At 43.8% G+C, this 25,727-nt stretch overlaps 1 protein-coding gene across 5 annotated transcripts in view; it reads right to left on the minus strand.

The window, feature by feature from the left end:
• KIF6 (kinesin family member 6) overlaps positions 1-25,727 on the minus strand; it is a 388,723-nt gene that overhangs the window by 41,316 nt on the left and 321,680 nt on the right. For all 5 annotated transcript variants that reach the window (XM_058733812.1, XM_058733811.1, XM_058733813.1 and 2 more), the window contains one exon: positions 3,660-3,710. In XM_058733812.1, the coding sequence (XP_058589795.1) occupies positions 3,660-3,710 (51 nt within the window). The remainder of the gene's footprint in view (positions 1-3,659; positions 3,711-25,727) is intronic.

Raw genomic sequence — 25,727 nt, forward strand, 5'->3', positions numbered from 1 at the left:
TTTCCATGGCATAAACAGTCCCAGTAGGCTGATTTCAAGCTGCCAGTGTGATGTCACTGCATGTGAAACTGGGAAGAGATGCACAGTAGCACACCCTAAGACAACAGTTCCATGATATAGACACGGTAGTGCTAAATAACCTCAAGGGCAGAGATAATAGTAAAATGTAGTAAATGACAGATGGTCCCCGACCTATGATGGCTCGACGTAGGATTTGTTGGCTTTAGGATGGTGCACGAGTGACACCCATTCAGGAGGAACCATACTTCGGGTGCCCCAGCTCCTGCCCGGCCACGTGAACAGGGACAACCATTCTGCACCCACACAACCGTTCTGTTTTTCCCTTTCAGCACAGACTTCAATCAATTACACGGGATACTCAACACTTCATTATAAAATGGGCTTTGGGTTAGATGATTTTGCCCAACTGTAGGCTAATGTAAGTGTTCTGAGCACGTTTAAAGTAGGCTAAGCTGGGGCGCCTGGGTGGCTCAGTCGGTTGAGCGGCCGGCTTCGGCTCAGGTCATGATCTCACAGTCTGTGAGTGCGAGCCCCGAGTCGGGCTCTGTGCTGACAGCTTAGAGCCTGGAGCCTGTTTCAGATTCTGTGTCTCCCTCTCTCTGACCCTCCCCCGTTCATGCTCTGTCTCTCTCTGTCTCAAAAATAAACAAACGTTAAAAAAAAATTAAAAAAAATAAATAAAAAAATAAAGTAGGCTAAGCTAAGCTAGGTGTTTGATAGGTTAGGTGTATTAAATGCATTTTTGACTTGACGATATTTTCAACTGATGACGGGGTTATCAGGATGTAACTCCACTGTAGGTCAGGGAAGATCTGTAGTTAGGAAGTGATCAGTTTTGAGTATTTGTTGACTTTGTTTTTTAATATAACTTATTTAATTGTAAGTTTCTATAATTTAATTTTTTTAAATTATTTATTTTGAGAGAGAAAGAGAAAGAACGAGCTGGGGAGGAACAGAGAGAGAGGGGGACAAAGGATCTGAAGCAGGCTCTGTGTTGACAACAGAGAGCCCAATGTGGGGCTTGAACTCACGAACTGTGAGGTCATGACCTCAGCCAAAGTTGGACGCTCAACCGACTGAGCCACCCAGACGCCCTCTATCATTTAATTTTTAACACCAGCTGTGTTTTACCAGGGATCCCCAAATTTCCAAAATGGTAACGGTCACTCATCTGATGGGTATGGAGCTGGTTCTAGCACACCACTGAATCTGGCTTCCCTCCACCAATCTACAGTCTTCCACATGGCACCTTTCACGTCACCATTAAATCCTTGCTCCTCTGAGATATGAGATTGCCTTTATACGAATTTTCTTGGACATACACCTCCTCTTACATACACAGACCTATTCTTACGCAAAATACGTGAGAAAACCTCTCCTGCTCAGCCTAGCTCTTGACCCCCTCTCGCCTCCCCACCCCAGAACAACCAACCAACCTGACCTATGCTTTCATAGAAATCTAGGAATATGGAGGCACAAGAAAGAAACAATGCCAAAGGGAATACTTAAAATGGAGGGAGAGGGAAAGTAGAGAGAAGTAGACAAAGGAAGGAGAACAGAGAGGGGGAGGGCAAGAGCAGATGTAGTCACTGCCCCGTTCCTCCAATGGAAGCCTCAACTCAAGAACACCAGGAAACCAAAGACACTGAGCTGTTTTGATTCTCACCAGAGCGGAGCTGTGGGTCCTCGCCCTTGGCCCCGACACTAGCCTGAAGGGTGAGGGTTAAGCAGGAAACGGCTTTATAAACAATCTGTCGCAATGAGAGGTTTCTCTCCATGAGAAGAATTCTGGCACGTGGTCACTGGGGACACGTGAGCGCGGGTGGTTCTGAAGCAAGCTCTGTCAGACAAGCTCCTGAGAAGTTTGGACTGAAAACATGGCATTTAACCTCAAAATGGCAGCTGGGAGATGTTAACACTTCTTCTCTAATTGGGATAGTATGCTTTTAAAATAAATAGGTATTTCAAATGCTCTTAATTAGACTTCCATCCAAAGTGCTTTCTCTTTGAAGTCTGCTGATTACTTCAGGCAAAGCTGGGCCCTGTTGAACCTGACACCTGCTGTAATTCAGAAGAAGGCTCCCAGAGAGATGAGCAGAGGAATTAAGGAGAAGCCTGTGGTTAAAGACGTGCAGTCATTTCCCAAAGGCCCAGGCCTGTCTGGGGCTGGGAGGGGTGGGGGCCCAGAGAGGATAGAGCACCTCTGCCCTGAAAGCCCCAATTATTTGACTGGTATTTTCCAGTCATTGTTTTTAGTTGCTCGGCATCGTGCAGACTGGAGAAAGGGCCAGATGGCAGCCCTGAGATGTGGGGCCCAGCGACACTCCTCAGGGATGACTCCCCATCCGGTGACCTACCCGTGAGGCCTGAAGGTCACCTTGGCACCGCTTCCCAATAGAGGTCCCCATGCCCTTCCCTAGCCCAGCCAGGGAGCCCTGGATGCTTGCTGGAGGAGGCGCTCAGCTCTGACTCCCTGCCTGCATCTCTGGCAAAGGGAGGCCCAGACCTCCCAGCGCCGAGGCCAACAGTGGGAAGTTCAAGCTCTAGTCAGTGTGCCTCAGGCTTCCTTATTCTGTGTTTCTGATGTAACCATTGGCTATTTGATGAGATCATTATTATTACTGAAACTAAACAACTCACTTCCTAACAGTCCAAATTCCTGGGGTCCAATGGGTCATCTTTATGACACTGGGGCGCTCTTCCATCTGCCCTTTAGAGGTCATGGATTTCTCGAACTGTAGGAAATTCAAAGGGCCAGGCTATGTGAAGGGGAACCCTTTGCTTGGAATACATGATTTGCTTATTTAATCAGAGCTCTGTAAGTGTTTGGTCCCAGGCCCACTGCAGAGGAAACAACGTGGCCCTGCCCGGGATACCTGCTCCCCCAGCCTTTCTGGGAGCTGAACTTTCCTCCCAAGTGACTTCCTTGGGTCACATATCAAAGGAGGCATTTGCTGAAGCTGTCTACTGCTTAAAAGGTGCCAAGGTCCTCTTACACTATCACTGTGTTCGTCAGTGTTTACATTATTACTGTATTAAGTGGGCCCATCACTGCTGGCAGTGAAGAGCATGGGGGCTGAGAGCCCCAGGTGTGGACTTGGAGACTTGGGTTCAAATCCTTTTCAACACTTCCTAGCCATGTGACCTTGGGCAAGTCACTGGATCTCCTTCATCTAGAAAATGCACTGACTTCTTAGGACTATCGTGAAGGAGAAAGGAGACCATGCACAAATGGCAGTGCACAGGGGTGGTTCAGAAAACAGTAGCTATTTTCACCACCAATTGTTGCTGTTAGGATTAGTTAGTAGTAACTCTGGAAAGCTCAGAGTAGAGCCCTGAGGAGCTGGGACACAGAGTGAACTTAGGTTAGGGTGTGGGGTGGAAGGGTTAGGGGGATGAGGCAGCAGCTGAGAAGGTGGGGTGCCAGGTCCTGACAGCTGAGAGCAGCCACACAGGATGGGGTAACTGGTCCTAGAGAGGAGGGGCATCCAAAGGAAGCTGCACTAACTGCAAACCTTGCCTTGCTTAACCTTCTTGAGGGTTCCAGATGGATTATCTTTGAGCTGGGTCTAGGTTTCCAAGACCCTACAGCTTGTATTACCTTCACTTTCTTCCCACAGACTTCACGTTGTACCCACCTAGAGCTACTTGCTGCATATGGCGCTGGGTGATTTCTTCTTTCAAGTGACCTGTCAAAGACACAAAGGAAAACCACTGGTGAGTTTCCTACAGGCTGCAGGAAGACTTTGCCTCAGAACCATGTTGCAAGCAAAAATTAAATAGATAGATAGAGCAAGGAAGACAAGGGTGGACATGGCTTCAAGAAGACCCCTTCCTTTGATGCACTGGATGGTGTTGGAAGAACAGACTGCCATGCTGGGGCCTTGGCTCATCATTGCAAATATGCATTTCACCTTTGGGTTCAATGATCTTTGTCACTCATAACCTTTTTGGGCCCTATTCTCTTCAGTATTTCTGTCTATTATTAATGAAGGGGGAGGCAGGACTTGATCTTTTAATAATTTATAGGGACACTTTTAAATCTACTTTTTTATAAACATTGGGGTACAAGTGCCCCTATGCATCAGCACTCCTGTATCCCTTGGGTAAATTCCTAACAGTTCTATTGCTGGGTCATAGGGTAGATCTATTTTTAATTTTTTGAGGAACCTCCACACCGTTTTCCAGAGTGGCAGCACCAGTCCATCAACTGATGAATGGATAAAGAAGTTGTGGTTTATATATATAATGGAATACTACTTGGCAATGAGAAAGAATGAAATATGGCCTTTTGTAGCAACGTGGATAGAACTGGAGAGTATTATGCTAAGTGAAATAAGTCATACAGAGAAAGATACTGTATGTTTTCACTGTTATGTGGATCCTGGAAACTTAACAGAAGACCATGGGGGAGGGGAAGGGGAAAAAAAAGTTAGAGAGGGAGGGAGGCAAACCATAAGAGACTCTTAAAAACTGAGAATAAACTGAGGGTTGACGGGGGGTGGGAGGGAGGGGAAAGTGGGTGATGGGCATTGAGGAGGGCATCTGTTGGGATGAGCACTGGGTGTTGTATGGAAACCAATTTGACAATAAATTTCATTAAAAAAATAAATCTACTTTTTTTCTTTGATGCTGTATGAAATTGTGTCAGGTAAAAAAGATGGTGTATTTAGTGGATGATAACCTTAATAGGAACACAGCAATTGATCATTGGGTATGAGACATATGTTATTCCACATTGCATTATTAAAGGTATAGTGTGTAGTTGAAGAGACGTGATAGTGGTATACTCTGCATATGTACTTTGTAGTGGTCAGACCACATTTGGTATTTGTCCTAGGGGCTACTCTTCATAAAGAATGTTAGAAAATATTTACAGAAAATTCTGTTTAGGATGGTGAAGGATCTAAAACCATGGCATATGAGAAATACTCAAGGCCATCTGAGATGTTTAGATCGAGAAGAAAAGACTTGGAGGGAGAGGAGGATCAGAGATCATGACTGTCTTTGAGAATCTGGACACTGGGGCACCTGGGTGGCTCAGCTGGTTGAGTGTCCGACTCTTGATTTTGGCTAAGGTCATGATCTCAAGAACCATGAGATTGAGTCCCACTTGAGGCTCTGTATTGACAGCACAAAGCCTGCTTAGGATTCTCTCCCTCTCTGCTCCTCCCCTGCTCTCTCTCTCTCTCTTCCTCTCAAAATAAAAAAAAAATAAACTTAAAAAAAAATCTGAATTGTCATTTGGACAACAAAACAGATTTATTTTTGTCCTACTCTTGAGGGGAGAAGTCAAGTTGAATAAAAACAGACTAGGGGCTCAATAAAGTTCACCATGAAGTTCACAATGAAGACTGTCTCAATGTGGATTAAGTTGTCTCAAACTGGACTACATTCCCTGGCAGAGCAGTGGGTCCCTTCCTGACAGTGCTCTAGCAGAGGCTAGGTGACAATCTATGGGGCATTAAAGCAAGAACTCTTGCCCTGGGTAGGAGTTGGGGCAAAGTGACCTCCAGGGTTCCTCCATGTCTACTGCAATTCTATGACTTCGTGCTGGAAAGAGGGGTGAAGCATCCGCCTGGGAGTTTGTTTATATCCAACGGCTCAGCACACTTGTTAAAATGTCAGTGCTGTCTGCATTACATGTCCCATTTGGGAGATATGATCAGGCCACTGTGGACTCTGAGAAGGCCTGGGAACTTCACTGCTCCCTTGTCTAATGTATTCCTTTCTTCATGTAGAATATATTCAATACCTCAAAGTTTTCAAAAGATGAGTAGATGATGAAGCAGTCACAGGAGACCCCATCACTCATTGGAAGATTAAGGGCACTTCTAGAATGTTATGACTGGGAGGGACAGCAGAGGTCATTCACTTCAACGTCGCACCAAATTCAGGAATCCCTTCTACTTGTATGACTTGTATGTATCCAGGCTGTCCCACTGATTAAATTGTATAGAAGGAATTACTGACGTGATATTGACACCTGCATCCTTCTACCTTCCAGATTTGGATGTGGTCAGCTCTCTGGGACAGCATAGAGGAGGGGTCCTCTCTCACTGGCAGTGAGGAACTGAGGAGGCCATGATTTCTCCACTTGGACTTGTCCTCTCTACGTTCAATGTCATCAGTTCCTTCAGCTCCTCTTGGAGACCACTGTCTCCAGGTGTGTCATAGAGCAAGTCTGTGCCTTGGTTTCCATGTGTCCCCAATGGAGAGGATTGTGCCCAGATAGGAAGCCAAGGATTGGGCATAAGCAGTGATTGCACCCTAATTCCAAGTGGGAGAGGGTAAGAATTTAGGGAATGTGTTGAGCGGGAGGTGGAGAAGTGCAAATATGGCTCTAGGGTGAGAACCAGACCAGCCTGGTGCCAGCAGGAAAATGACCTGAAACCCAGGCCAGCCACAGCCACAGATGGGATCTTGTCCCCCACTCTGAGCAACATGATATTTACTGTCCACATCAGCAGGGGAGAGGAGTTGGGAGCACAGGGGTGGTGCTGGGCTGAGACATAGCACATGCATTCCTCAAATAAAAGGAGGCACAACTGTGACAAATACAACATACCACTTAAAAACAGCTCTCGACTTGGAGTAGGTCATTAAGGGCCTTCTCATGCTGCTGTGGTGCCCGGACTCTGGCCTGGGTATCTGGCGCAGGTGACTTACTCCATGAGTGCCTTCCGTGCCTGGCTACCTCCTTCCTGGGGAGACTGGACAGTGTCTTGCTGCTTTGGAGGACACACTGGGTCGCATTCCTCCTTGAGAAACTACCTCCCCAATGAGACTCCTGCCATCTTGTCTCCTTGACCACGGGCCTACCCAATGACATGCCTTCTCAACGACATGCTCCTAACCTCACGCCTCACCCCTGTAGGTGCTCAGCCTCCTATGTCACGACTTCCCCTGCTCCCATTGGAATGACGGGCTCCCTTCCCCAAACCCGGGGGAAGCTATTTTGCAATGACAGGGTTAAGGATCTTCCATAGCTTCCAGCCTGGGAACAGTTGCTCATGTAAATAAAGAGGAGGATTTGCCACTGAGGACTGTCAGTTCTGTAACCTCCACAAACAGAAATGTCTACTCCCAGAACAATGAGCCATCCCCTTGATAATGCTACATATTGATAAAGGTAGGTTTTAAATGTATGTAGCGATGCTCAATTTGGGTGGAATGGTTAACATCACCTACCACATGGCGATTTTTGTTTTTGAGATCTTCCCAAACAAGCTTCTAAAAATAGCCTTATGGCTGATACCTAATTGCATTTTCTAACAGAGTCATTCTTCATGTGAAGATAACAGTCTCTGGAATCGGCTGGATCTTGCATTTCCGCAGGTTTTGGCAAAAGAAGGAGTTGAGGGGGATTGCAGAATTCACTCAGCATGCAGCTTGCTGTCATTAGCATGGTGATAAATTTGCTGGTTTTGGCCTGGGTTCCTGGACACATCTTCATGCCGAAGTATGGAAAAGAGATGAAACAGAAACAGAGAGCTCCCAGCCTGAGGCAGGAGATGGTCAGGGAGGAAGCTGGGGCGGCAGTGGTGGGGGGCAGGGGGGCGGTGGGAGGAGAAGGAGGGAAGGCTCCGCTTGTAGGAACATGGTGGTAATTAGTAATCTTGTCTCCAATAATTTACAACAGATGCCACAAACACCTTCTCTCCCTTTCTGGTTCATTGATCGCCAGAGTGGGGATGTTAGCAGGGGGGTGGTGGGGTACCTGGAGCCTGCAACGACCCATGGGGAGCTCCAGAGAAGACACATGACCTTAGAAACCACCACGTGCAGGGCAGCATGGTGTATGGTTTTTCTGTACCAAGTAGTTCATATGAAAAGTATTAGCATCATGCAGAAGCAACACTTTTTTTTTGTTTTTTTACAGTGATCGTCTTTTGGATAGAACCATTTTCCTTAAAATTCACATTTTATTTTGCATGCTGGTTAGTTTGAACTTGGTCGCCAAGTGAAAGCTGTGTAGCTGGTCCAGAGCAGAGCTCTTCACTTCTGACTTTCCCAGTATGGCCGTCTGCAGGCTGCTCGTGCAGTTTCTGTGATGCAGTGCTTTACTGAGGATGCTGACATCACTATCAAACAGTAAATATTTATCGCTCACGCACTATATTAAGCACTAAGCACTAAGTGCTGTGGAATACACAAGCTAGTTAAGAAGTCTCTTCTAGTTCAAGGAAGCCAGCACGAGGGGCACCTGGGTGGCTCAGTCGGGTAAGTGTCCGACTTTGGCCCAGGCATGATCTCATGGTCCGTGGGTTTGAGCCCCGCGTGGTGCTCTGTGCTGACAGCTTGGAGCCTGGAGCCTACTTCGGATTCTCATGGCAGATCTTGCTCTTCCCTCATGGATGGTTTGCTTTCCCGCTGAGCCTGGGTCTGGCTCTTCAGCATAGCACTTTGCACAGCTATCTCCAGTCACTGGGAGTTGGACTCCAGATGAAGCAAACCTCTTTGCCATTTTGGTTAAACTGAAGATAATTACAATCTTGTAGGTACATAGAGTTAGGTTCAAAGCCCAACTCTGCTACTTCTAGTAGGAAGTAGGTTCCTGTTACATCTCTAAGCCTCAATTTTATCATTTGAAAAATGGGTTGTAATAGAACAACTGGGATAATATGTGTTTTACCATATCTCAAGACTCTCGGGAGGATGAAGGGATAACGTATCAACCTATGTGACATGCCAGACTAGTTTTAGGGACGAAGGCACTTTCAGACATATGGAAAGGATACTATATTCATAAGATGCCAGCCTGAAGGGCAAGTGGCAAAATGTCAAATCAATGGTAGACGTAAATTTAGAGGAGGAAAGGCAGGTTAGTGGCATTAGGAAAGGCATCATCACCACAGGTGAGCCTTGGGTGTATCCTTAAGGGGGCAGAGGTGTTAAGGTGGGGATGGGAAAGGATTGCAGGCAAAGAGAACCGTGGGGGCAACAGGGAGGAGAAGGCCAGGCATAACTCATTTGGGGCAGGGATTTGGAAGGGAGGGTTTGAGTGGAGAAGTAGGGCTGGGCGGGGGGAGGCTACTGGCAGGATCCTCGGTCATTATTTTTTTTAATGTTTATTTATTTTGAGAGAGAGAGAAAGAGAGAGAGAGAGAGAGAGTGAGCAAGCACAAGTGGGGGAGAGGTAGAGAGAAGTGGGGAGAGAGAATCCCAAGTAGGCTCTGTGCTGTCAGTGCAGAGCCCAGTGCGGGGCTCAAACTCACAAACCCTGAGATCATGATCTGAGCTGAAATCAGGAGTTAGGTACTTAACCGACTGAGCCACCCAGGAGCCCCATTAGGGGCTCTGGACCTAAGTAAAAATCTGTTCTTCTACTTGACTATACTACTATATAACATCTGGGTAAAAACAAAACAAACTTCAGTAGCAGGATTGGGGTGAGGGGAGAATACACAGAATTATGTTTCCTGCCTGAGGGGCCTTTTTGAGGGGGAAGGTCTAGTTAGTGCGTCTGAATTCAGAGTGTTGATTTCAGCTGTGGCGTGGGATGCTGGTTTCTTTGTACTCTAACACAGGGGACTGTGATTACCAAAAGGTTAGATTCCCTAAAGACTGTTTGTAAGGCTATTTGTAAAATTAATGGGCCTAGCACAAATTATGTGTTTAATCCTTAGATGAATTTCCAACAAACAGGACTATGTATATCCTTTGAAGCCTTCAAATCAAGTGCAGGCATCTCCTCCTTGCTAATATCTATTTCATCAGGTTGTATCTAAACTTGTTTGTATAATTTGAAAATCGACTGAGGCATAGCAATGGGGAATAAAATCAAACAGGAGACTAATAAGACTTTGCTAGATTAGATTTCAAGAGAGATCTCTGAAGACCAGAAGTGGGCCAGAAATGCAAAATGGTAAGTGGAGTCTGGGCTTTTAGCTGGCAGGGCTCCAGGTTTGGAAGCAGGAAGATGACTAAAAGGGCAAGACACAGACTGAAGCTGCAGGGTGGGGTGAGGGACCCCTGCCCCCACACCTGTGGCTGCAAGGAGACGGAGGAAAACAGAGTGCTCCTAGGTGCTGCCTAGGGCTGTGGTTCCCTTCCTACTGCAAGCCCATGGATGAAGAAAGGAACACATTCAGCCTCTCTCCGTTGCTACACCAAGCTGCCCACTGACGCTCTGACCAGATGGGCCACATCCCAGTATCCCTGTGGAGCAGTGACTCCGAATTGTCTTCCAGACTCGGCAGGGGGAGGGGGCTGGAGGGTCTGTGAGACAGAGAGGGATGAGCACAAAGGGAGAGAAAGAGAAAGAAATCAAATGTGTTTCATTAAAAATGGACCTGCCCACAAAAATGCCAAAATGTATGAATAAATCTAATGCTAAAAATGATAGTAAAATTAATAGCTGGAACATGAATTCATTACAGATGAAAGTAATTTTCTGGAGAGACAGATACAGACATTTATTAATGCACACCCACAAAGGGCTGAATTAGTCTTACTCTTTAGATTACAGCATATTATCTTGTCAGTATGAGCAAAGCCCTACATGTACGTATGTACGTATGTAAGTATGTGTAGGTATGCACATGTGTGTGTATACATACGTGTGTACATGTGTGTTTATCTCCGTGCCTTATGCCCCGTCCCTAATTCCGATCCCCCTATGCCTCTAATAGGTGGCCATTACAATTTGTGTTCAAGTTTTCTGTGCAATTTTTAAGCTATGAAAGTAATATTGTGCTACAGATCTCATTCTCTTTCCTACTGATTTATCGGTACTGTGTTTTTGACATCCACCCACGTTGCTGTATGCGCATCTAGTCCTCAGTTTCTAACTACTACGTACATTGCAGAGTGTACTCCAACCTTTTAACTTCCCTTCCCCGAGGGGAGAACAATGAGATTGCCTCCCACTCCCACTAACACAAACGGTGCTGTGATGGCCACGCTGGAACACGGAATCTTGCACGTCTGCAAGAGAACGCCCTGCCGGCTTTCAGCTGATCTGTATTAATTTGAGGTGCTGCCTCCATAATGATGGTGCCACTCAGCACTTCCAAGACAGACTTCAAAATAAGTATGTTGAGCATACTCCAGGAGACTGATGACAGCTTAAGTTTTCTTTAAAAAAGAATAAGAAATCATACAACAAATAGGTATGAATAAGAATAGGTGCAGTGGAAAGACGTTTTGAGATGAAAGATAGAGTCATGACATAAACAACCAAAAACAATAGAGGGAGCAAGGGGATAAACCCCAAGCAGGACAATTTTAAAGGTGAATTCGTGATTGGAAAGATAATATGGAAAAAGACACCCCAAACCCACCCCAAACATGGAATGGAGAGCAAGACAGGAAATGGGAAAAGGGAGTTAAAAGTCCCAGAGGGGAGACGGACAGGCATCACCAGGTGTCTGAGGAGAGTTCTAGAAGGAGGGAAGGGGGCACGGTAAAGGGGCAGCATTGAAGGAGACCCCAGGTGTGTTTTTTCCAGAACTGAAGAAAGACGTGAGCCAGAGGGTTGCAGGTGCACTCTGAACACGGAGCAGTGCAAATGAAGACAGACCTGCCCTGGACACATCACAGTGCAAGTGCTGACCTTTGGGGAAGAAGAGCCACTGTTCCCAGCTGCCGGTGGACCTGTGGCAGAACTCCTTAGACAACAGCCCACGTCTCAACCACAGCAAGGGGTGATGGGGACAATGGAGGGAAGTAAACTGTCAACCTGAATTTTACACACAGTCCAACGTTCATTCCTTGATGAGGGCACACCAAAGACATTTTCTGTCATAAGAGGATTAAGAGCATTTACCACTCACAGATGACTGCTCCCCAAAAGGGAGTCAAGTGAGAGGCAACCAAGCATGGAGTATATGGACTCTGGAGCCAGGTGCCCTAGTTGGCACACCAGCTGGGCTACCTACTGGGCACCGTCGTGCTAGCTACTGAATGGCCGTGTGCTTCAGTTTCCTCCTCTACGAAACAGGGATAGTACTGGTATCTGCTGTGAGGAGTGAATTAGGTCACATACGCAATGTGCTCAGAAGAGTGCCTAGGATATATAAGAACTGTGTAAGTGTAGAAAGTTATTATGATGATCAGCAAGAAGAAAAATTAATACAGAGAAATATGTAGGAGAAAGGAACAGTGATGAACATAAAAAGTACTAAATATATAAGGAAAAATACTTAACCACTGACCATGAAAACTGTGTGTGTGTGTGTGTGTGTGTGTGTGCACGTGCACGCACGCGTGTGTTGTGTGAAAACTGAAACTTTAAGCAACAATAACACGATGGAGATAAGGTGAGAGGATGTTCAATGGGGGAGTTAAAACAAGCTATAGCCCTGGATGTGGGTGGGTGGAGGGTATATCTGGAATAACTACAGGCATTGTTATAGTTACTTTTTAACTCTAGAAGAACAAAAATACATACTATAACAGCCAAATCAATAGAGGATCAAAAAAAAGGCAGCAGGAGGCCTACAGGGAGGGAATGCCAAGATTTTAATAATTCAATAGAGCAGAAAAGGAGAAAAAGCAAGCAAAGAAGACAATGGGGAACAAAGGACGTAAATGATCCTGTTGTCAAACAATGGCAAGAGCCTTACATACATGTGTATATAACTGTGTGCACACATGCGTGTATGTGGCCATATGAGCATGGAGGTCATGTGGACGGACACCCACAAAGCTGTTAGGATGGGTTACCGGAGGGTGGAGAATGAATTGGGTAAGGGAGGTAGGAGCCAACAAGAGGAAAAAAGAAGGGTACGTATGATTTATGATTTATATAAAAGTCTGTGTATATTTATAAAAAGAAATTAAAATTTAAAAACCCACTGCAATTTGCTTCCTTGAGAGGGAACAGGATGTTACTACAGCATGCTGACAACCGTGTTTGGGTCTCTGCTGCACAGTGATGTCATCTGTCATGGGTGCTGACTGAAAATGTTCACAGCCCGGGTCCCAGTGCCAGGACGGGGGGTGATGAGGAATCCCAGCTTACTTGTCAGTCCTCTGTTATCATCCTAGACCACGTACAAGAAAGGTGAGGGCAGAAGATGGACAGTCAGAGGAAGCCCAGCCCTTCCCAAGTCAAGGAAGCCTTTGGCTGCTGCAGTAAACCAAGGGATCTCCACCAGCCTGGGCTGGGGGAGGCCCCTGAGAAGCCCTCAGCCCTCCCTTGGAATAGGGAAGATGGGTCCTTTCCTGGATTCCCCAAAGAGAAAGGTTCAGTGACGGGGCACTGAGTGGGAGGCCATGAATGGTCTAAATGCCGGGCAAATGTTTTTAAGCCTTCTCGTTCCAACATGACATTTCAATTCTCCAGATTTCAAGACTTTTCTTCCCCTTGGTAACATTATTAAGTTGCAGAGAGAGGAAAAACATAGCTCATTCTTAATATCAATAATTTCAAGAAAAACACATGGTAACTTGCCTTGATTTTCCCCACTGGGATTTTCTCAAGAGCACCCCGTCACCTTGGCCCTATCTTGCAAAGGAGGATGTGCCCCATAATTGATGAGCATTTCAGCTTGGGATGAAAACACCAGACAGCAGTCTGGGCTTCAAGACAGCTCCTTTCTTATCACCAGGACAGTACATGATGATCACATTTTGGGGGAATGCTCTCATTTATAAAAAATGACCAAATTATACCATGTCTCGGAGACCTGATTCTTTTCCTATGGGATATTCATTCCAGCTACCCAAGTAATCATAATAATCATAGGAGATTAGCACATTCTGTCTGAAGCTTAGGCATTTGGCTATTATATACACTTAATTAAGCTAAGGAGTTTATTGATATCACTATTCCAGTATGTGATAATATTCCATAAACATATTCAGAGAATTAAGTAAATTAGTGCATTTGTTAAAAGCTCAAATAAATGTGCAAGTAGGTAAGCATAAGGAAAATTTTCAGCTCAGCAACCAGCATGAATTGTTAAATACTAACCATCTCAGGGAGCTGAGGGCTCATGATTGTGTTGGCATCCATTCAAAAGATGTTACTTTAGATGCTTGGAAAGTCTTATCTCAGCAAGGGAAGGATATAACCAGCTTTCAAGACCCGCCCTGGAGGAGTAAGTATAGACCACAATCCTTTTTTCCATTTGAAGACGTGGCTCTGGTTTCTAGGGCTGCTCTCGGGGGCACAGGGAGGGTCCATCATGGCCTCTGGTTTTTATCCTGAAGCTCCAGAGGTAGCACAGGGGACACTCCCAGAGGAACCTGGGCACATTCAGGCTCCTCTGCTCCAGTGTGGGTGGGTCAGGCATAGTCTACTTCTTCCCAGTGCCCCTAGCTCACCCTGGAGGCTAGTTTGTACTAGCCCCTCATGAACCATGGAGGTAGGGGGCAGAGCTCACTTAAAGGGTGTAAAGTAAACCCCAGGCACTAAGATGTTTGATTTGGCAGCGTATCTAGTTTTTAGATGAATTTAAACATAAAAACATTTTACAAATGTGGGACCCCACATACAAAACCTCTGCCTTCTGATCATTACCCTCAAATTCACCATTACTTTCATTAGTAGCTGGGTCTTTCATATTCCTTTATATAGTCAAATATGATTGATTTCTGTAATTGGAACTAAATGACTTTTTAATAAGCTTGCTTGAAATGCTGGTAGTAATAGTCCTCTGTTTTCAGGGCCTGGGATGATTACTACCCTCATCTTTTTATTGTTTTTTTTTGTTTTTTTTTTCTTCTTCCAGAAAATAGCACTAGAACTCTTTTCTCTTTTTTTTTTTAATTAAAAAAAGTTTTTAATGTTTATTTTTGAGAGAGAGGGGTGGGGAAGGGCAGAAAGGAAGGAGATACAGAATGTGAAGCAGGCTCCAGGCTCTGAGCTGTCAGCACAGAGTCCTACATGGGGCTGAAACCCACAAACTGTGAGATCATAACCTGAGTCAAAGTCAGATGCTTAACTGAATGAGCCACCCAGGTGCTCCAGGACTTCTTCTCTTTTTGTTTCTGTTATGGCTACATATTATCGAAGAGGAGAGGGGAAGAAAGAGAGAGGCAAAGACTTGCTGACCATTTTGCAGAGGATGCTTTATGGAAATGACATGGTTCAGGGAGAATATGGTTTCCCCTCCCTGAACGTGAGTTCTGCCTATATGAAATGCTAGTATGTGTGGCTCTATTTCTGTAAGGATTTTCATCCCTGCTGCTCATTTTGGGGGGGAGAAGTGGAGAATAAGGAAATCCAGGGAGTTAGGATCAGAAGAAGGAGGCAAAGCAGATAGCAAAACTGGAAGGGAGGTTTCTGCAATGAAGCCCTGGGAGAGATGAAGCCAGTTGAAGGGGGAAGTACATACAGCCTGAGAAGCACCTTCTTCCTTCATCAGAAGGAGCAGGGTGGAGGGGACTGGGGAGTTGGAACGTGTGTAAGCAGGGCTGATGGCACAGGTTTTGGTGCTGTGTCTCTGGGGAGTCAACTACTCCCAAGTGGTAAGATCAGGCAGTGAACACTCAGAAGAAAAGTAGACAAAGAGACGGAATTGTCATAAAATGCAAAGACAAAAATAACTTACAAGCTTCATGTTGAAACTTTTGGGAAGACAGTTCCTGAAAACATTTCAGCATATTAAGGAATGGTAAGTGGAAGTTAAATATACACAACTCATTATGACAAACTGAAGATGAATTAGATGCTGTTGTATGTTCTTTAGCATCTTCTTGGCTTTAGTGCTTTGTTCTGGTGAATATACAAATATTTGTAGGGCCTGTCAGAGGTTGACTTGCAAACTTAATTTAGTTTTTCATATAAAGGTTTAATACTTAATTGTGGATTTTCTTATCACAGGGATGTTCGGGTCCCTCAGGGCTGGGGATGGATGGACAACTGTACTCTACAAATTAGACAGTGTACGTCCTAGGGCACAGCAATTGTTGAGAACTCTCATTACGGCAGAAGCTGCTTTCCGTTCAGCTCATGGAGTGTGCTGATCATCAGCTGCTTTGGGGGCCTAACAGGGGCTAGGACAGCAGACCTTCACATTCTTTGAACTTAGGGAGATTAGAATTTTCAGAATTAGGAACAGATTCTGCCTCCTACAGAAGAGTCTAGATATTATCATCAAGGCAAACAGCTGTGTTTGAGATAATCTAATCATTTAATGGACCACTTGAAGTCCATATATATAAGGCTAAGTTCCACTCTTCTTGAAGAAGCTCTAAAAACGAGATAACCCAAATGCAGGTGTTTCAGTGTAAGAGTTAGGTGTTCTGTGTTCAGAAACACACACTGGCTGTATTTTTTCTAGCAGAGCTATGTGCCCGTGCATCTTGATAATTTTTTTCCCTAAATCTAGGATTAGATGGTATGATGGTTAATTCTATGGGTCAACTTGGCTGAGGTATGGTGTCCAGATGTTTGGTCAAATACCAGTGTGGATGTTACGTTTACATGTGGTTAACATTTATATCAGCCGATTTTGAATAAAGCAGACTACTACTGCCCGTCATGTGGATGGGCCTTATCCAATTAAGTTGATGTTGTAACTCAACTCTTCCCTGGGTCTCCAGCTATAGACTTAGCCTGCAGAATTTGCACTTGCCATCCTCTACAATTACATGAGTAAATTCCTTAAATGAATCAGTTTTCTCTCTCTCTCTCCCTCTCTCTCTCTCTCTCTCTCTCTCTCCACACACACAAACACACACACACACGCACACACACACACACACACTATTGGCTCTCTGTCTCTGGAGAAGCCTAGTACAGATGGCACGGGTACATGTTCCTGTTCAAGAACTTGTTCTAGTGCTTTTCAAGCAGGACAGACCAGAGTGGCATAAATGTGCAGGTCTAGTCCGGTCTTCACCTTGCACATACACGAAATTTCTCATTTAGGTACTGAAGGGTAATCATCAAAACACGGGAAAGACACTACTGGTATTTAGTGAGCTGCATCTGGTCCTGCACAATAAAGAACTCTCCAACTCAACAGGCCAATGGCATCCCCATTGAGAAAGGAATGGCAAAGAGCTGGTCACTGGGTGCAGCCTACCCAGACTAGCGACTTGCTTGTGTCATTTAAGACTGAATAGCCCAGAGTTTGGGAAAACAAAGTGCTGTGAACTATTTGTCAGTGCTAAGAGTTCAAACAGTGGACTTAGAGTGAATATATAAAGGGGACGTTGGACCTGGAGACCAAAGCAGGCCTTGGAATGCCTGGCTGAGGCCCAGAACCACCGGGTGAAAGCCCTCCAAGAGCTCCACTTCCAGAAGTAGCAGTTAGCTATTCTCCCACAGGCATTTCCATTAGCCCGAGCCTTTGGTAAGTTCTTAGAAAAGTCTGCCTAGCCTAGTCAAATGTGGCAGCCAGGGAAGCAGAATCCCTGGGGCTGGAGCAGTGGCTGCAAGCAATGCCACCATCAATGGACAGCAGGCCCAGCATATGGCAGCCTCTGCAGTGTGGACAAAGATGAGGAAGCCAGGGAAGATGAGGGATCCTAGGCATGTACAGATGACAGAGCATCTAAGAGGCCGTCCTTGGGGATCCTCTCAGGATCAGTCTGGGGACTTATTTTGAGATGAATGGACTAATTTTTATCAGGAAAGCCAGTAGGGACTTCAGCCATAATAATCTGGGAATAAAAACAGAGAACCAGCCGTGTTTGGCTGTCACTGGCTGGTGAGACCAAGGATACACATGTGAGACTCACTGGGAGGATCTTCCTCTGATGCTGTCCCCAGTCCAAGAACAAGAATGGAGGGCCTTTAGGGGCACGTGAGAGGTAAGAAGGCCTTGCAACTGGAAAAGGAAAGCATCTTTCAAACATAGCCTGGATGAGTCTATTCCTAACTCATGCCAATCCGAACTCCCAAATTTCTCAAGAAATGAGATCTGGTTAAATTTGTTCTTTTTTGCCCTTCTTAAAAAATATCAAATGGGGTGTCTGGGTAGCTCAGTTGGTTAAGCGTCCAACTCTTGGTTTTCCTTCAGGTCATAACCTCACGGTTGTAGGACTGAATCCCACATGCTCAGCATGGAGCCTGCTTGGGATTCTCTCTCTTCTTCTCCCTATGCCCCTCCCAGTCCTCACTCTCTTTCTCAAAAAAAAAAAGTTAAAAAAATATCCAAAAGCTAATATTTTGCAGACGGCTTTATGCTGGCCACGCTGGCCAAGCTTCGTGGGGTCCAAAACAAACATACCTGATCTACATTTGGTCAGCATTGGAAGGCCCTAGAAGGCCAAGGAATTAACAGAGGAATCCAAGGATTGTTCCTTATCCCAGAAGGCCTCAACTTGAAATAGTTCTTGCTTTGCAGAACTTGTGTGAGTGTGGCAAGGAGGGGGAGCAGGGCTGTGGGGAAGAAGCTTATGAATCCACTCAGGTTCCTATAAAAGGATTTTGATGCTGATCTGTCACTGGAAACAGATCTGACTCCTTCTTCATGGTGATGAATATTTATAATCTTTTCTCCTCATAGTCCAGGGTGTCAATGAAGAGTGAATACATGTGACATGCAGTTTTTGGTGAGAACTTCACTCTCGGCCTTAGAATGCTGTCTGTTGCAGACGATATGCTTGAGGTAATAATTTTCTGTACCACAGAATTGCAAAGATCTGTTTTCTGCAGAATTACGTGTTAGCAGACTGGTGTGAATGATCCTTTGGGGGCTGTTATTTTAACAAGGAGGGGGCGTTTCCTGGAATTGGTAGTTTTTACCTGGATCTCAGGAAATCATCAACTGTGCTAATACAATAGATGAATGATGGGTGAGTTAAGATCTTGCATATACAGCAAGAAAGTGACAGCTACAGATACAAACAGAGCACCCCTGATTCCTATCAGTGTGACATTGTCAATACTGATGGTGACATCTAGGAAGCTCTCAAAGGGGCCTCAGGGCTTCCTGCAGTTTCCCAACCCACTTCAACCCTCTCAGATTCAGCCTGCATAACCCCACTCACAGTGTTCTCCATATTCCCTGTGCCATTTCAGTTGTGGTGACACCCTATCTTAATGTGGCATCTTCCAGGACAAGGAGCTTATTTGGGAAGTGATCCCTGGACAAACTGATAAGAAGATGGGGAAGTGAGACAGGGAGAGAAAGCAGCCAGTAAGGGGGGCAATGGCAACCCAGCAGTCACTGTGGCCAAAGTCCAGTTCAATGGCACTGGGCACCTCTGGGGACAGTGGAGGACAACACCTCCAAGTTGTACCCCCTTGGGGTGAGGGAGGTGGGGTGTATATACACCAACTTCCAATAGACATCAGTTGAGGACTCCTGGGGCAGGGAGAGGTGTTAATTCCCTGCAACTAGCCCACTCTACATGGTAGTGTACACACGTATAGTACTCAAGGGTGAGGCTCTGACAGCATCTGCCCTATCCTGTATTTCTTGTTCTTCAGCCTCCTTGTCTGAGAAAGATCAGTACCTCCTACGGCTAATGTAGTCTCTTAAACATAGAGCTTAATTCTCTGGCAACCAAGCCAGCACAGAGAGAGAGAGGCAGAAGAAATTAAATATTCCAGCCAGTCTGCTGCCTGATTTCTTATAGGCCTGGCTAGTATTATGGGGGCTAGATTTTCTGACCTAGCAGATAGGAATGCCTGTAGCAGCTACTAGTTTTCTACTGACCATATTTTAATAGAAAACAGACTGCCAGAACCTTGGCTCCCATTCTGCATGCTGGGGTGAGTTACTATATCTCTCTTGCTGCCTCTGTTTCCCTTTTCGGGGGACACCTTGGAAATGAAGCTCTGACAACAGAAGCTCCTTAACGCTTTTCCTGGGAGATCAGCTTTCACGTGATACAGTGGAAGGAAGGCAGTGACATGCTGCCATCGGGGTAAATGCCACTTCCCCAGCAGAGGTGGTCTCCATCTGGGGGCATGAGGAACTCGAGCCATTTCGAGGACTCACCTTAGAACAACACAAACAATGCACCCTCCTCGGCCTGGGTCCCTGGGCCTGTTTTACTCACTCTGTGCTATGCCCGATAGAAACTGGCAGCTATGTAGGAAGTCAGGGAAAGACATGTCTGGCTGCAGGGTGGGTAGGGGGCAGGGCTCCATGAAATGCTGCTATGTGCAGAACTACTAAAAAATAAGCAAACTGCCTTTAAGTGAGACAGAGACCAAAAAATCTCCTGACACGTGTTTAAGAAACCCATAGAATTTGCTGGGTTGAGCATACAAGGAAAAATTGTTTTTAGATGATTATCTCTGATAAGATGTCTCCCAATCTTTCACAGGACACTCATTTGTGGTCACCTGCTACTCCACCAACAGAGCCAGGCTGAGAAGCCCTCACCGTGTGGTATTTTATGGGGCTCGACACAGTAACCCCAGGGCTCAACCATAGGAGTCTTCCTTGTCCTACTTCTCAGCTGTTCTATAAGCACCCCAAACCTTATAAGGCTGGGACTCTTCGGATTTGGGATTTGTGTGCCCCCCCCCCCACAGCCTCGAACTTCACAGATGGATGACCATTGTCAAATAAATAAATCACAGGACCTAGAGTTTCCACTGATATTCCTGATCAGAGAAGTCCTCAGTGTCCTACTCTTTCACTTCTAATGCCAAACTGCCCAAACTCAGGAAAAACTGTGGTAAAGACTGTTACTCTGTTCAGCCTGAATAGTTCACCAACCCTGTATCCTCAACCCACACACAATCGCCTCAGGCACCCTTTCTCTAGAAATTAAAAAAAATAACTCTGTTTTCTGCATGATCCATTTCAAAATTATAGCTGAGGTACACTGTTTATATTGCCTCCTGTCTTCTTTCTTTGGTGGACTCATACTTTTATTTTATTATTATTTGTTTATTTTTATTATTTATTTTTAATGTTTATTTATTTTTGAGAGAGAGAGAGAGACAGAGTGTGGGTGGGGGAGGGGCAGAGAGAGAGGGAGACACGGAATACAAAGCAGGTTCCAGGCTCTGAGCTGTCAGCACAGAGCCCAACGCGGGGCTCAAACTCATGAACTGTGAGATCATGACCTGAACAGAAGTTCAGGACATTTAACCGAGTCACCCAGGTGGCTTTATTTTTAGAAAAAGCATGCACATGTGTGTGAGCCAGGGAGAGGCAGAGAAAGAGGAAGACAGAGAATCCCAAGCAGGCCCCACACTGTCAGTGCAGAGCCCGACACAGGGCTGAGTCTCACAAACTATGAAATCATGACCTGAGCTAAAATCAACAGTTGGATGCTTAACCCACTGAGCCACCCTGGTGCCCCGTATTTTTTAATTTTATTTTTATATTAAATTAATATAGTGTAAAATTGACTTGGGTGTGTGTGTATGTGTGTGTGTGTGTGTATTACTGGGCCGTTCTATGAGATTTAACACATATACAGATTTGCGTAACCATTATCTCAATCAAGATTCCCCCAAGTTCTGTGCTCCCCAAAGTCCCCTCATCCTGCCCTGTTGGAGTCATACCCTCCTCCACCCCTGCTTGCCATCACTATAGTTTTGTCTTTCTCAGAATGTCATATAAGTGGAGTAAGAGACTATAAAGCTTTATGAGACTGGCTTCTTTTACTCCTTACAATGCCTCTGTGGTTTTGTGTGTGGTTATATGTGTCAGCAATTTGTTCTTTTTATTGCCCAGTAGTATTCCGTTCTATGTACACAGTTTATCCATTCACTTGTTGACGGACACTTGGGTTATTTCTCATTGTTGGCCATTAAGAAGAGAACTGCTATAAACATCTATAAGCTTTTGGGTTAACATAAATTTTCATTTCTCTAGGCTAAATACTGGGTTGTACGATAGGTCTATGCTTAACTTTATAAGAAACTGCCAATTGTTTTCCCAAGTGTCTGTACCATTTTGCATCCTCACTAGTAATATCTGGGTTCCAGATGCTCCACACCCTTGCTAGCATTTGGTACTGTCAGTTTAGAAAAAAAAATTGTTTAAGCTATTTTAATAGGGATGTAGTGATAGCTCAGCATTGATTTTTTTTTTAAATCTTTTTCTTTTCATTTTTTTTTTCTTCAAGAGAGCGTGAGTCAGTGAGGGGCAGAGTGGGGGAGAGGGAATCTTAAGCAGGCTCCATGCTTAGTGCAGAGCCTGACGTGGGACTCGATCTCACGACTGAACGATCATGACCTGGGCCAAAATCAAGAGTCAGATGCTTAACCGACTGAGCCACCCAGGCGCCCCAGCATTGTTTTAAATTACATTTCTCTACTGGCTAATCATGTGGAACATCTTTGTATGTGCTCTCTTGCCATTTGTATGTGCTCTTGAGTGAAGTGTCTGTTCACCAGAAACTTGGACCCCCCCCCCCGCCATTACCCCTTCTTTTTTTTTTTTTAAATAAGTGAGCTGTTTGTTTTCTAAGTATTGACTTTGGCGAGTTTATATTTATTTATTTATTTATTTATTTATTTATTTATTTATTATATGCTGCATCCAAGTTCTTTGTCAGAGATGGTATCTGAAAATATTTTCTTCCAGTCTGCCACTTGTTTTTTCATTCTCCTAATAACGTCTTTCACGGAGCAAAAGTTTTAATGGTGCCAAGTGCAATTTATCGCTGGTTTTCTTCAGTGGACTGTACTTTTGGTGTGGTACCCAAGAATCCTGGCCACGAAGAACTCCCCTAATGTTTTCTTCCAAAATTTTATTGTTTTACATTTTACACTTGGATCTCTCATCTATTTTGACTTAAATTTTGTATATGGTATAAGAACAGGCTTTTGTTGTGCATGCAGATGTCCGACTACTAATATCAGGTGTTAAAAAGATGATTCTTCCCTGTTATGTTAGCACCTTTATTGAAAGTCAATGGACCATCAGCGTGTGGGGTCAGTTTCTGCATGTCCAACTTTTTGCCAATGTCAAAACTGTCTTGATCACAGCAGCTTCTAGTAAGTCTTAAAATTGGGTGGTGCGAGTCCTCCAGCATTATTCTTTTATAAAATTGTTCTGACAGTTCTAATTCCATTGCCTTTTCATATACATTTTGGAATCACCATCTCTATAACTACAAACAGTTCTGTTTGGGTTTGATCAGAATTATATTAAATCTAATGATCAGTTAGAGAGACCTGACATCTTTTCTATATTGATTCTTATAATTTATGCACACAGCATGTCTCCTTTACTTGGGTCCTTTTTTATTCCTTTCATTAGAGTTTGGTAGCTTTTGGCATGGAAATCTTCCATATGCTTTATTAGGTTTATACCTATTTCTTTATTTTTGAACTACTTTAAATTATGTATTAATTGGCATATATGTTATATAACTATCTGATACATAAAAGTATAAAATGATAAATATTTAGTTTTGATTGTCAATTGTTCATTATTAGTATGTAAAGTCTGATTAACTTTTGTGTATGGACCTTATATCATGGAACCTTGCTAAACTCCTTTATTGCTTCTAGGAATTCTTATAGATTCTTGGAATTCTCTGAATAGACAAATATATCATGTGTAAATAGGGACAGTTTCGTTACTTCTTTTCAAATTCTCTGCCTCTAAAATTTTTTTTTGAAAATGTTCATTTATTTTTGAGAGTGAGATAGCATGAATTGGGGAGGCGCAGAGAGAGAGAGAGAGACAGAGACAGAGACAGAGACAGAGACAGAGAATCCAAAGCAGGGTCTGCGCTGTCAGTGCAAACCCGATGTGGGGCTCACAACTCACGAATTGGGAGATCACGACCTGAGCCACCAAGGTGCCCCTCTGTGCCTTTTATATATTGCACTGGCTAGAACTTCTGGCATTGTGTTAAACAGGAGTAGTAAGAGTTAATAATTTCAATTGTTGCCTATTTTAGAGAGGAAAGCATTAAGTCATCCACCATCCAGTAAGTGTGATGTTAGCTGTGAGTTTTTAATAGCTGCCCTTCATCAGGTTGAGGAAGCTCCCTTCTACTTCTAGTTCACTAGAGTTTTTGTTGTGAATGAATGTGAAATTTTACCAAATATTTTTCTGCTTCAATTGGTATGATCATGTGTTTTCTTCCTTACCCTGTTAATATGGTCACTTGTATTGGCTGATTTTTGAATACTGACCCAGAATTGTTTTCCTGAGGTAAACCTCATTTAGCTGTGGTGCTTTTTTTTTTTGATCATGCTTATCTATATTTTTGTACTTTTACTATATATGTATATACATAATATAAAATACTGTTCTGTATATTTTAAATGACATATACATAATATACTGCATATATTCTACAACTGGCCATTCTGTTCATCTTTTTTTTTTTAATATGAAATTTACTGTCAAATTGGTTTCCATACAACACCCAGTGCTCATCCCAACAGGTGCCCTCCTCAATGCCCATCACCCACTTTCCCCTCCCTCCCACCACCCATCAACCCTCAGTTTATTCTCAGTATTTAAGAGTCTCTTATGGTTTGCCTCTCTCCCTAACTTTTTTTTTCCCCTTCCCCTCCTCCATGGTCTTCTGTTAAGTTTCTCAGGATGCACATAAGAGTGAAAACATATGGTATCTGTCTCTCTGCCTGACTTATGTCACTTAGCATAATACTCTCCAGTTACATCCACGTTGCTACAAGTGGCCAGATTTCATTCTTTCTCATTGCAAGTAGTATTCAACTGTATATATAAACCACAATTTCTTTATCCATTCATCAGATGATAGACATTTAGGCTCTTTCCATAATTTGGCTATTGTTGAGAGTGCTGCTATAAACATTGGAGTACAAGTGTCCCTATGCATCAGCACTCCGGTATCCCTTGGGTAAATTCTTAGCAGTGCTATTGCTGGGTCATAGGGTAGATCTATTTTCGATTTTTTGAGGAACTTTCACACTGTTTTCCAGAGCGACTGGTGCATTATTCTTTTTATATATTGCTGGATTCAATATGCTAGCCATTTGTTTGGTTTTTTTTCTAATAGGCTCCATGCCCAGCACAGAGCCTAATATGGGGCTTGAACTCATGACCCTGAGATCAAGACCTGAGCTGAGATCAAGAGTCGGATGCTTAACTGACTGACCCACCCAGGTGCCTCAATATGCTAGTATTTTTAATGTATTTTTATAGAGGATATTAGTCTATAGTTTTCTTGTGAGGTCTTCATTTGATTTGGTATCAAGATAATACTATCCTGTCCTCATAAAATGTGTTGGGAATGTTCCTTCTTGTTTTTTTGGAAAAGATAGTATGGAATTGGTATTATTTATTTTTGTAAATGTTGGGCAGAATTCTAGAGCGAAACTACCTGGGCTAGGAAATTTCTATTTTTGGAATACTTTCAACTATGAATTCAATTTTTAAAATAGATATAGTAGCATTTAGGTTACCTAATTCTCCTTGAGTCAGTTTTAGTAGTTTGTGTCTTTCAAAAAATTTGTCCAATTTATCTAATTGTAAAATTTGTCCATCTTATCTAAATTGTAAAATTTGTATAGATTGTTTGCAACAGTCCCTTATCCTTTCAATGAATGTAATGATATCCCTCTTTCATTCTTGTTATTGGCTATATGTGTATTTATTTCTTTGTCAATCTAGCTAGATGTTTATCAACGTTATTGATGTTTTCAAAGAACCAGTTTTAGTTTCATTGGTTTTAATTGTTTTTCTCTTTTCATTGATTTTTGGTCTTATCTTTATTATTTCCTTCCTTTTGCTTTTGAATTATTTTGCTCTTTCTAGTTTCTTAAAGTGGTAGCTAAGGTGGTTGATTTAGAGCTTTTTTTTTTTTGATGGGGGGGGCCAATATATGTGTTCAATGCTATAAATTTCCTCCTAACTACTGCTGCAACTGCAACCCACAGATTT

The sequence above is a fragment of the Neofelis nebulosa genome, chromosome 6 (assembly GCF_028018385.1).
Source record: "Neofelis nebulosa isolate mNeoNeb1 chromosome 6, mNeoNeb1.pri, whole genome shotgun sequence".
Classification (NCBI taxonomy): Eukaryota; Metazoa; Chordata; class Mammalia; order Carnivora; family Felidae; genus Neofelis; species Neofelis nebulosa.